The sequence below is a fragment of the Lichenostomus cassidix genome, chromosome 8, assembly GCF_008360975.1.
Source record: "Lichenostomus cassidix isolate B80296 chromosome 8, HeHo_3.0, whole genome shotgun sequence".
Lineage (NCBI taxonomy): Eukaryota > Metazoa > Chordata > Aves > Passeriformes > Meliphagidae > Lichenostomus > Lichenostomus cassidix.
Window position 1 is genome coordinate 21945704 of NC_139489.1, and position 13471 is coordinate 21959174.

A 13471-nucleotide genomic window follows, 5' to 3' on the forward strand; every position below is an offset into this window, starting at 1 on the left:
ATCAAGAGATCAAATCTGTGCTCTGAAAGAAGTACTTTCACCACAGTTATATGTTAAGTACAACATAAAATGGAACGTCTTATTTAAAGTGAAGAAAAGTCAGTGGAACAGGTTAAACTGGTCATTGATTTATGCCTTTGCATATCTGCATTCATGCTGGGCTGGAGATCCCAACCAGATACGTGTGACCCTGGTTCACTCGTGTCTCTTACTTCCATGCACTGTCAGTGCCTGCTCTGAGAAAAAGTGGTTGATAAAACCAGCTGGGTTTTAAGTGCACAAAAGGGTTACAAGAATTGCAACTTCTGTTTCTTAAAAAAAAATAAAATTGACAATTCAGCAAGGAATAATGCATGTCCTAAATATAATCCAGCAAGTTCTATATACTTACATATATATATACACACACACTGTATACATATATATGTATACACTGTATGTTAAATGAATTGGCTTTTGATGCAGTGAATGGAACTTCTGTTAAGGGAACTTAAAATGTTCCTGAGCTAAAAAGCTAAATATATGAAATAGACTTGCTTTTAAATGCAGAAGAGAGTCAGCAAAAAGAGGGCTGACAGAGTGAAAGCCACCAAGAAAGCTAATGGAATAATAAGAAAAGGAGCTCCCTTCATCCTCTCAAGCTTCCTGAAAGCCTGTGCACCTCATCAGAGGACTCAGCACCAGCACAGAAACTCTTCTCAGATGCCAGTAAGTTGTGCTCTGTGTTAAAAAGCATGTTAAGTACAGGGGCATATATTTTGCCTCCTGCAGGACCCTGTTCATCCTACAGTATGAAACTAAGAATCTCACTGGAAAATCCTTCACTTTTGTTTGGGTCCAGCTCTGTGTCATCTCCAAACAATTTCTTTTCCTTCAATTCCATGTGATCAGAAAACAAGAACACAGGATGCAATATCTGATGGGTATCAATATTAGGCAGTGGCAAAGCTTAGGACGTTTCAGATGTAGAAAGAGAGGACACTACTCAAATTCATCACTGCCATGCTGCACAGTATTTATGCATTTTTGAACAACAAAAATTGTTTCAAACATTTAAGTCAGAACCCTGATGAATATTTTGTATAAGCCATTTAGCAGCTCACTTTCAGGTACTGCAGGAGAATTACCTTTACACACTGGTGGTGATGGAAACCATCCAAAGTGGTAGCACTGAACAGAGGCAGCTCCCACTCTTCTGTATTTCTTTGCACAGGTAAATTTCACAACGTCTCCACTGTGGTATTTATCCTTCCTGGGAGAGAAACCTACATTGCGCAATATTGGCAGTACACATGATATTTCTACAGAGAAAAAACAATTTAACATATAGTGTTATTAACCTATGTATATAGGATACACAGGATGTATAGAATATATAGTTATAGTTATATATTAAACCTATATCATTTAACATACAGTCTTACTAACCTACAGCAAGTACATGAAATGCTACTGGTTAGAACGAAATCAAAGGAAGTCTTAAAGAAAAAGCTTAACAAAGTGTATAGAGAGCAATACAGTGATCAGCAAACACAAAAATATTCACCAAGACACTGGGGCTCTGGATTCCATTCTCCATTTATGCCACACACTGTAGTATCAGTTGGCATATGATTTGTAGTTTTATATCCATCCAAACACGAATACTCAATTGTATCTTCAGGCATGAACAAAGTTTTATTTGTGTGTGAAATCGAAACATGATCTGGTGCTTTACATGTTTCTGTGGAATAAAACAAAGTTAGTGCATTTTGTTATCCAGAAACATTGCCCTTTGGGAGCATCATCCCTGTAGCTATATTTGAAACATCAGTAATTCTGCACTGCCAGAATATAACTGTAGAATATGTATATTCATTTATAATCTATTGCATTAATCTCCAGACATGTGTCTAGAAGTAATATTTAGCGTAAATATTTCTTCCTTAGATTCAATTGTTTCCTTCTGCTACATATTATTTATTATTTCAGTGTCACAGCAAACAGTTTGCACTGCTGTTCCCATGGTCAGATGAGAGGGGGTCAGAAAAGAAGCCACAAAATCCTAGGTAGAGGCAGTCTGAAATAGAAGGACAAGAGGAAACAGCAGCTGAAGTTGGTCGATATTATGACAAGCATAACAATAGAAGAGTAAGTCTCTTACACCTGCATTCAGGAGAGGAATGAACTTTGAAATAATGAATCCTGTTTCCAGTTTAATAAAGTTCTTGGCAGAATGCCTTGGTTCACAGATGTTGCTCCAAAATTGGGAGTAAATTTGGGCAAATGTACCTTGTATCAAATAAGAACCACTGAAGAGGTCAGTGGTTCCCATTTACTCAGTGCTAAAGAGATCCTTTATGTTTTCTATTTCGTGAAGCCTGAGAAAGGTTATTGTCTCGAGGATCAGTCCTCTCTTTGAGTCTCCCTCTGCCCAGTAAGAAACAACTGCAAATGGAGTGACAAAACTCTGAGTCTACAGGACACCATGTGTGCACTGGTGACAGTGAAAAGGGAGCTCTGAAAGCTTTAGCTACTCACTGATGCACTTGGGAGGTGGAGTCCAGCCACTCTCTCGGCACTCTGTGTGTCCTGTTTCTTGTCCTTCTGGAGTCACAAAGCCAGCGTGACATTTATAAAACATCCTCTCTTTTGGACGGAATGTTTGTCTACCCCTGTTGAAATAGCCATTCTCAAAAGACATAGTCTGGCATGTTTCTGAAAGAGAGACACAAGATTTCTTCCAAGTCAAACACTGCTAAACTAAATGCATGTGAATCACAGCAGAAGGGCAACAACAGGAACAGCAGTCAGATCTATAAAATTTGTAAGAGCACGTGAAGTTCTGCTTGTGCACTGAACTCTCCTCCTGGGGCACAAATGCAAAGCAAAAGATCAGAGTTCACAGTTAGCAACTGGTGCAGCACAAACAGGGATGGGGAGGGCTTTGATTTGCAGCAATCCTGCAGCTTCCAACACTGTATGTGCACATCTGGGCTCCACTGGAAATGACATTCCTGCTGGGCATGCACAGCCCTGCACGTGCAGAGAGGGCACCTTCTGCCTGTGCTGCAAGGCAGGACACACCACCACAGCGTGCAGGTGTCACCTCAGCCCTGCCAAAGAAAAGCCATTCCCAGAGCACAAGCTGCAGGACTGAAGCAAATCTCCACCAAAAGCCCCTTCTTGCACAGTAAAGCTCTTGTGCAGACAGACCCAATATCATAACTGATTTCAGTCACTTGGAATACATTAGTTAAGCCATTTAATATTTAAATAAACATTAAAATTTACTTTTTAATACATTGGCAATTGAATACATTTTAAATTTAATACATTGTTAATACCTAATGCTTATAATGTTGTTTAAATAGATGGAAGTCTTGATTCGATGTTTCAGTCTTATATTGTGAAAGAAAAGTTCTGTAGTGTGTTAAATTCTTTACTCCTAAATCATTCTGTGAAGGAGAGTCTTCATTTTCAGAAATTACCACCACAACAAGGAGTTTTAGGTAGAAACCTCACCAACATACAATCACACTCACTTTCACGGATACATCTCGGCAGGGGTGCCCAGCCATTCCTGGTGCAGGTGACTTCTTCATGCTCAGCTTGGTACCCATTGCTGCAGCGATATCTGACTCTTTCACCTTCCTTGTAAAAATCTGTGCTGTGGTGTGGGAAATACACATTTTCCAGCCCTCTCATGGAACATTTTTCTAAAGAAGGAAGGTAAGTATATTTAACCACAGAAATTTCTACAGCGAGGATTAAATTAATTCTTAGGAAGACAGTAACTAAAAGACAGGCCTCCAAGCACCTTTCTGTAGCCTTGTATTGCAAAAAGGCACTCGTGTGCCAATCTGAATGAAAGCATGTTTTGTTTCGGTGCCTTGGGATTAATGACCACAGTGACAGAAGTGGAGGTCACTACATAAAGAGATGAGAGGCAGCCTAGTGACCAAAAATCTCTTACCTAGAGTTCATCAATAAGCCTGGCTCACTTCAGTGCCTCTCACATCATGTGCACCTGCTCTGCTTTGGTCTGGTATGTCTCTAAAATGCTGATGTCTGCCCAGAGTGAATTTTGGCATTTGCCTCCAGGAGATTTTATCATCTCTGTGGAAGTGTATCAGCCCCTCAAACCAGCTCTAGAGATTTTAGCAAGAGCTTAGCACACTGGCTCTAAGGCCTCCTGGCCCCAAGAGCTCAGACACAAGGCAGATGGCTGAAGGAATGTTATACTGTGATAGTTGAGTGACTGGTCCTTTCCTCCAGGCAAGGCTCCAGCCATTTCTTGCACTGAGCACTGCTCCACTGAGGGGAAAAGAGGAAAGGGCAACCTTTTGTAATCCATGTTTGTGCCCTACCAGGAGGAAGGGACTTTGCTGTGACTGAAGATGTGGGAGAGGAGGCCTCAGCTCGCTGCTTGAAGTCTAATGGGTTTTAAATCTGAGTCAGTGTATCTGGTTCTCTTGCTGATGCCATGATCAGTTTCAGCTTATTGCAAGAGTGTGACACCTTCTCAGCTCTAAATGTTCTCCAAAGGGACCAGGCCATGGTTCTCAGAGAGGACCAAGACAGAGTGCCAAAGTGCCCAAGCCACAGAAGGGAGAATACATTTACATAGAGTAGAAACTCTGTCTGTGTGTGCAGATGGAAATACATGCTTGCATGTTACCCACAGGCCAGAGAAGAGAAGGTTTCCTATGTATTTCTTACTCTCAGGAACAGCTTCAGGAGTAAAGAATCTTCAAAATCCAAAAGCATAATTTCAGCCTGACCCATTTCAGTGTCCCCAGCTGACACTTGGAGCTCTGCAGATGGGAAGACAGTCTGGGTGCTGTTCCAGGGGTCAACTAAAGCAGTGTAACTTCAAGAAACTGATTTGTCTTGCGTTCTGTCAGAACAATTTCTGCTGCACAGACCTTGGATAATTGTAACAGTATCAAGCATATAGTGAAAATGTACTTACTCAGGCATTTTGGCTCTGGAGACCAACCCCTTTCAGTGCAGGTAATTTGAGCCTGGTCATGTCCATTGGGGGTTGTAAAGCCCTTGGAGCACCTGTAATCCACAGTCTGTCCAAATCTTCTTCCAAAGTAATAGTCTCTATAGTTCTCATAGTAATCAGTTACCTTGCCATTTTCTATATCTGGGTAGTCACATGGTCTCCCTTGAAATGGAATGTAAAAGCAACAACATCAACAAATGCATGATAAAAAGCTCAGAACACAAAGAATTCAGAGTCAACTTCATCATCTGAGTGTTTTCAGAAATGGACAGAACCAGCACTGCACACCCTGGCAGATGCTAAGGAGTGCAGAACAATCACACTCTGCTCCTGGCTCTTTGTCAGTGCCTATAGCTGTGTTACTTCCCTCAGTTCCATTGTAACCAACAGCAATCCAGCCAGCATTCTCAGCAGACTCCTGAGGGTGATCCATGAGACCAAATGTTAGTATTCAATCCACAGTGAGACGACACTGCCTTTGTAGAGGATCTTGACTAAATTTACTATTCTGACCCTAATGGAAGCCTAGTCATCTGGCTCAGATATAGAAAGTAAACTGTGCGAAAATTGAGATGACTCCTGCTACCACTTCCATTTGTAATTTTTGGGATCCTGCACCAAAAGCTCTTGCTGCCTCTTCTTGTTTTTCTTTTAAAGATGCAGCATTTAAATTTTGTTCTCTTGGTTCCTCAAAAGAACTGACCCTTTTCACGGACCAGTCCAGGATACAAGGAGTTGATTCTCAGAAGCTTTCATTCAAGTTTACCCAGGTTCCTCCCAAAATGCTCTGACCCAGAGCCTACATGGCAGGGCAGGGCAGATCACCCACTGGACAGACTATTCCATAATGAGGAAGTGGGCTCAGAATGATATCTGAATTTTAGAACCCACACTAAATACAGAGAAAAAAATTACCTCAGATAATAAAAGAGCATGTTTAAGAAACAGCTCAATTAATTCAAACGTTCATTTACAAGACTGACTTCATCAGGGCTTCTCTCACATTCCGAGTTTTATTTTCAGTGACCAAAGATTAACAAGAATTAAATTATGAAACTATTTATATTTTTTTAATACTGTGCCTACTGGGCAAAACTATTGCTGCAGTTAGGGGAAGATTAAGCCAAAAAAGAACTCATCAACCATAAAGAACATCTTTGTTATCTGACAGGTTATATAGTTCTATAACTGATAGATAAAATCTTGTCACTGTCCATAATGCCAAATTACAATGCCAAGTAAAAATCTAGAGCTGTGATACTACAAGGAAAGATCTCTTCCACTCATTACCTATGGTTTGGCTACTTTAAATTCCCTATGTCCTCTAATCCTGACTGGGATGATATTCCTTGGGTGGAGCACAAACCTTCCTGATGGTGAGCTGAGCACATTTTACAGATTTGCAAATACAGTAACAGATAATACCTGTGTTAATAAACACAATGTAAATTTGGATTATACCATTATTTTATAGGTGAGGTTTCTAAACCATCAAATGAAGCTTTAGAGAACAAAAGAAAAAAATAATAAGCAACTGTCGTATCTAATGCTCCTCAAGTTTTGCTCCTGACCTGTTTTCCTCTGAGATACTTCTAACAATTCTAGGTTGTAACTTCATTCATAAGAGCTACTTACGGACACAAGCTGGCTCAGGCACCCAGCCATCCCCGGTGCATTCAGCTGTGGTTCCGCCAGTTGGCACTTTAAAATGATATCCAGCATCACACTCTACTTTGATTCTATCACCTCCTACATACTTCTCTTTGTGAGGTCTAAAGTTCCCAGAAGAAATTACTGGAGGAGCGCATTCAATTTCTAAATAGAAACAGAAGAAAATGAAGCATATGTTTGAATTTATTGCATAAGTTCTTGTTTTCACAATGTATTGGTCATAACTGCATAAAATGTTTAAAAATATGTTTCTTGGAGCAAAGAAAAGGTTTCATTTCTTCCTCAACTCTTAGAAATGTATGGTTCTGAGAGAGAAGAGTGACAGCTGTTACTGATGTTATGTTAATTAGAAGATTACAACTTAATAGCAAAGAGAATGGTTGGAGGAAGAACTGGAAACCATCAAACTGAACCGGACTAATTTTTTCCAGTAGATCATTCTGCAGCTGGGTTATGCTGTGCTCATTTATGAACACTGTCCCAAAGGAGGGCAGTTGCACAGGCAGGACCCAAATGACGAAATAATTATACTTAACTAGGGACTGATCATTCAGAGGCTGTGTGATTGAGATTAATGCCCTGCACTGACACTGGAAGTATTCCAACAACTGAAAAAGGTCAAGAATCTTATTCTATAAAACTCAAGATGTCTTTATGCTCAGAGAAGTCAGCAAACTTATTTATAAACCAGAGCCTGACTTTTGGGTTTTTTGTGTCTTCTTCCAACGCAGAAAACATCCCCAACACACTGAGGGCTGGGAGGGGATGACTGTAAAGTAACTACAGGTTGGTCCTGCTGTGGAGTGAGGGTGGGTGGATCAGTTTTCAGCATGCACTGCTGAATCCTCTAGGTTCAGGGATAAGTCCAGCAGGATCCAGAAGATGTCCCAAGTACCAGAGCCCAGCATTTCAGTGTCTAGAAGAATGTTCTGTTTGGCACTCCTCAAAAGCAGTATGTTGCTAAACTGTAGCCAATGCATATTAATTAGTAACATACGAATCTTGAATCAGAAAGGTCAAAAACTGAGTGTGCCCCAAGATTGACAACAAGTCTTTATTTCTAAAGGAGTCTTTCTGTAAGAGGTCCCAGGAAGGTGGGTGGTGCATAACATCGTACAACGTTGCCCTGTTGCCAACATTTCTTTCCAGTTTCAGGAGTTTGGCAATTTCTTGAAGAAAATTCAAGGCACTAATAAATTCCCCAAACTTTCATCAAATTCTTTGGGTCAGGTTTTGACATGTCTATTTCTGTTTGTGGGATTTGGAGATTGAAATATAGCCTTTAAGTGCTGCAATTGAATGAATTAAAGTAAAATCCATAACCCAGAGGGCTCATGTCAAACAGGACTAGCCTCAGGAGGTATGGATTTGTCATATAAATGGCTCAGAAGGCATTTGAGACTTAAAAAACAATGGGGAGCTTTAGCATTGTAAATATATTACATATATATATATATTTGTAGATATACATATATAATATACATATACATATACATAATATAAATATACATATATATTTGTAGAGGTTCACAACAAGATTCTGGTTTCGCTACTGCTCTTCATGGAAAAACAAGATTCTGGTTTTGCTACTCCTCTTCATGGAAAACCCTTATGCAGTTGTTTGGTCCCTTTAGTGCTTAATCCTTCTAGTCTTCATGGATTTTGGCTGGATGTGGATGAATTTATTTTGTTATGAATGAATTTAATAATCTCTAAAAATAATTCCAAACCCAACAAATGAATGTGCAAACCCACTTTAGGCAAGACTGACCTGTGCAAGTGGGACGTGGATTCCATCCTGATTCAGTGCACAGTGCATCTGATCTGCTACCATGTTTGTATCCTTTTTTACAGGAAAACTGCAGTAGTTCATTTTCCTTGTAAGACGGCCTTGGGGAACGTACATAGCCATTTGTAATATTTGGCATGCCACAGATAATTTCTGAAATTGAAACAGACAAAAATATAGGTATTTTTATTTGCTAAGCTCAAATTTTCTATGATAATAAAATTTAGTGATTTTTTGTTTGGGTTTTTTGTTTGTTTCTTTGGTTTTTTTTTAATTTGAATTAATTTGAATTCACAAAAACTTTTGCATTTGGAAATTGTTTGGAACTTATTTGAGAACTTACTTTATTCTGGGTTCCAGGTAGAAAATATGGTCTAGTACAGATTCAATTGCAAACTGGTTCATGAGACAGATTTCAGGACTTTGCTTTGGACTTTAATGGATTTCAGAATCCATATATAAGGTAGAAGACATTCCAAAATCAGACACTAAGCTAGCTGAAATTTAGGAATTTCTCTTTTTCAGAAAATTTAATACTTGTTTTGTAAATTTAGTTCACATAGATTCAAAGTTGTTTATAATTACTTTGGTTAAATCAACACTGAAGTGGTTGACTCTTATGCAGACATATCAAAGAATGTGACTGCAGCCTGGAAAAACATACAGCTTGTAGGAAAAATGTGGAACAAACAGATGGTCTATTTCATAATATTAGTAATAATATTATATCCAATTATATTATTATATATATTATACTAATATAATAATATTAGTATCCAATATTACTACATTTCTTTTTCTTATCCTATTGCTTCATATGTACAGTGGAAATTGTTTACAGACAAGCTATGCTTAATTGCTGTGAAATAAAGTGAAAACTTCGTAGCTTCCCATATGGTATTTAGGAGTCTGTGAGAATAAAGCTTCCTAATGACACATATAAATAGTGTTCTTTTTACCTATGCACTGCGGCACAGAGTTACTCCATTTTCCATTCAAAGAGCAAACGATTTCTTTAGCTCCAACAAGCTTGTATTTTTCATTACATTCAAAATTTACAACCTGGCCAAAGGAATATTCTTGGCCTAGCTCAAATGCACCAGTCATAATTATCCTTCCATTTTCAGGTTCTTGTACAGGTAAACACTTTATCACTGGAAAAATAGAATAAGGAAAGGGAAAGGAAAAAAAAAAGTCATTTTGAGGTCTACTGTGTAAAATAAACTGACACATAAAAAAGTAAAAATACAGAAAAATCACTTTAATTTCCTTACACATTAAAAAATATACACTTTAGCTATGCATTCAGATAGAATTTGCAGCAAATGCAATACAGAGCCCCAAACAAAAAGACAGAGTGACAGAGGAGGAAGCTTTTAGACCAGCTCTCACCATACTCTGCCTTGAAGGCTAAAGAGAGAGCACCCACTGAACCAGATGACCTCACCCAATCTAAATTATCTTAGGATTCTGCATTCTATGCATGGTTAGCTGAGCCTTCACTGACACCACTAAAATTTGCCAAATTGTCTTTGTTTAGAGTTGTGCCAAACTGAGTTTGCTATAGACAGACATCTGGAAAAGTGCTGCATTACAGGCTGCCTAAAACAGTTCAGTTATTAACCAAAATTGTAGTTAAGGATATCAGAGCAATTGTATTACTAAAGTAAACACACACAGTGTCAGACATTAATTTAGACCTCTTGTAACTCCCAGGTTTGTACCTGCAGAAAAAGAAAGAATTAACATAAGTCATCAGCTATTTCTTACTAAGGGGGTAAATGACTACCAAATCTCATTCTTAAATGTTCACATGAATATCACTGAGCAGGTACAAGAGTGGCTTCTGTTTTGCCTACCGAAGGTACTTCTCTCTGACAACATTTGCCATTTTATCAGTCATCTGCCTTTTCTATGAGCTCATATTCTGTCTCCTGGGTTCCTCACATTCAGGACATTATGCAAATACTTTCTTTCATAGGCAATCATATTGCAGTGAAAACTCAACCATGAGAGAAATATTTTATGAAGACATTGAAACTGAAGCAATACATGACAAAAAATGTTGGAAACCCTTGCTCCACATGGTGCAGACAGACCTCAATACCTAAGAGTGAGTGCACTCAAAATCCAGCAAACTAAACATGAAGTATCTAAATACAAGAAAATGTCAAAATACAGACAAGTAACTCTAGAGAAGAGAAAGATATCTACTTTAATTTGTGATTATTAGAGATCCTTTCCTGACATCAGATGCTTAATCCAAAGGAAAATGTCCCTGCTGCCCATATATGTTAAAAGAGACCAGTTAAAGACTATCTCTGGGAAGAAAAGAACCTTATTTTCATGATCATGTACAGGTTTGAAACTGGTGAAAAGGTTTCTAAAATCAGGGAAGCATCATCTGAGCCCTCCAGACTATTAAGCCTTGATGTCTGTGTGCCCCTTGATCTCACTCTTGCTTACTGAATGTCTTCCACAGTATGTTAATAGGGAGACCTTAACAAAACCTTAATGGTTAGGATATTCACAAGGGTGGAGGAGGAAAATAGCTAGAAACACAAACATCATCCTAAATGTCTTTTGCAACCATATTTTGCAGGCAGTGACTCTGTCAGGGCTTTTAGGTGAGGCAGATCTTTAAGCCAGTCTGGGTGACAGGACTCCACCTCATGGAGGGTTTTCAACAAAAGCTTGTCAGACTAAAATGGCTGAGCAGTCACTGTAAGAGCTTCACTGCTGCCTAACTTGAATTTAAACATATGTGAATTAATACTAATAAAGCAATCACAGACTATTCTAGATAGTATCAGACAGATAAAAAGACAGTTTAATAGAGAATTAAATGTCAAACTCCATTTACCTTCACAGTGAGGGATGTCATTGCTCCATCCATTTGCCTGACACTCACGGTAATTTCTTTGGCTGAGCATCTGGTATCTTACCAAATAAAAAGTAAAAAATGCTAAAAACCAGTTTCATTATGTGACGCAAACAACAGTGCTGCTGTTTTTGAAGCAAAGGAAGAAGGTTTCAGGTGTTCTAGCATAAAATAATAATCAAAACGTGACAAAACGAAGTGTTTTTTTTGACCTGCATCTTCCCTCTTTGCTTTCTTCTAATTGCATATGGGAAAATATAAAACAAAATCAGAACACAGGAAGGAATAAGAAGTATTCTTCATTACTGGCATAGGAAGCTTTGGCTACATAACAAATAACTTAGGGGTAATTTACACAGTAGCAAGCAGAGTAAAACTCGTGTAGCCTGTGCCCTGGGCTAACTGAAAGCCATGTGACATCCAGGTAGGAATTAATCCAAACCACATGTGCCAGGTGTTGATGAGGTTATCTTGAGCTTGAGGGGAACATGGCCACAATGCCATGGCTTCTGCTTGGTCTGAAATGCACTCAGAGGAATAACAGCCACTCTGAAATGACAGTGAGGAACTGAAGGAATTAAGGAGAATATTGATTTTGGAACTCTCTTAGTGGAATTCAGACTAGATTCCAGTAATGTAAAAAGTGGAAAAGCATGGCTGAACCACTGTACCAAAGCTGATTTGCTTTTCAAGAGGAAAATATCCAGTCACAGGCACAATACCATGTATTTGACTTGCTGCAGTTTTCACTGGAGAAGATGAATAGAGAAGAGAGAATTTCTTTCAAGCAGTGATGATACATTAGTAAGTCTGCCAGAAATGTCCTCCTTCAAACATTTTTACAACACATAAGCAAGCATTAAATTTAGTAAGACACAACTACATTACAGAGAATAAATCCATAACTGACAGTATAAGTAACACTTTATGTTAATTCCCACACATTGAATTAAATGAGTATTACCCATCATTACATCTGTACTCAACTCTGGCACCAAACACAAATTCACTTCCACTGGTAAGTTCAAAGAAACCAAACTCAATATCTCCAGGATGTCCACAGGGCTTATCTGGTTTGGGAAAAAAAAAAAAAAAAAAAAAAAAGGAAAAAGCCTTACTTACACCACACATAGGAAGGAGGAAATGGGAAAGACAGCATTTTTCCAGTGATGAGGAACAAGTACAGGCCTCTGGGACCTTTCCAAAATTCAGAAATGGTCAGCATCAGTTTGATTAACCCCCCTTTTTATCACTATTTTCAGTATTTTCAATGATAAGATACTGGAGTATGCTTATTTAAAAAACAAAACAAGACCAGACTACCAACAAAAAACCCAAAATAATAAATTAGCAAGTTTTATTCCTTTTAATAGGACGAGTGTATCTTTAGTTTTATGACAAATTTATGGCAACTTTTCACACAGACTGACCTAAAGCCTCCACCAGAGAATCCATCGATGATTAGAAAGGAAATCTCCTCAATCTGATGGGGATTGTACTGACTGAAGTGGGGTGATGTAAAGCCACAGGAGGTTTTTTTTGTCCATAGTGCTTGCTGCTCAAAGCTTCTCATAGGATTTATGGCTTGGCCCTCACTCTTTGTCTTGGATTCCCAGAAGAGTGGCAAAGACGAACACACCCTCCCTCTCATTCATCCCCTTCTGATCTTATAATATGGACTGCAAAAACCACAGCACAGCTGAAACTCATTACCCCTCCTCAGCAGAAATTTTTCCTGGTCCTTGTCAAGCAAGCCAATTTAATTCTTGAGGCATATCAACATTCTTTATTTATACCCACAATGATATATTTGAGTAGGCCCTAAACCCTCTCCAGTGGGATTCAGAGAAAATGGAAACTCATGATCAATGTTTCTGTATAGTGAGACATCTCCTGCCAAGGGAACGTGTTCCCTCAGCGGCAGAGCATCCCTTCTCTCTCCATGTGCTCCTTGTGCTCACTGGGTGGCAGCATTTGCTAAAACATGCTACAAACTACATCAAATCTTTTATAGGTCTGTGCTGACTAGTTACACAAAGAGATCTAAAAACTGAGATGGAGACTAAATAAAAAATGTAAGAAAGGCTATTAGGAACTTATTCATTCTTACTCATGGTGTGCATCAATCTCTGTTTGA

General features: G+C 38.7%; 1 protein-coding gene across 4 annotated transcripts in view; it reads right to left on the reverse strand.

Moving 5' to 3' along the window:
* LOC146434047 (complement factor H-like) overlaps window positions 1-13471 on the reverse strand; it is a 49865-nt gene that overhangs the window by 31484 nt on the left and 4910 nt on the right. For all 4 annotated transcript variants that reach the window (XM_085068318.1, XM_085068319.1, XM_085068321.1 and 1 more), the window contains exons 3-12: window positions 12299-12404; window positions 11317-11393; window positions 9413-9607; window positions 8436-8606; window positions 6625-6808; window positions 4955-5151; window positions 3525-3698; window positions 2521-2697; window positions 1547-1723; window positions 1128-1301 (exon numbers count right to left, since the gene is read on the reverse strand). In XM_085068318.1, coding sequence (XP_084924444.1) covers window positions 1128-1301; window positions 1547-1723; window positions 2521-2697; window positions 3525-3698; window positions 4955-5151; window positions 6625-6808; window positions 8436-8606; window positions 9413-9607; window positions 11317-11393; window positions 12299-12404 — 1632 coding nt within the window. The remainder of the gene's footprint in view (window positions 1-1127; window positions 1302-1546; window positions 1724-2520; window positions 2698-3524; window positions 3699-4954; window positions 5152-6624; window positions 6809-8435; window positions 8607-9412; window positions 9608-11316; window positions 11394-12298; window positions 12405-13471) is intronic.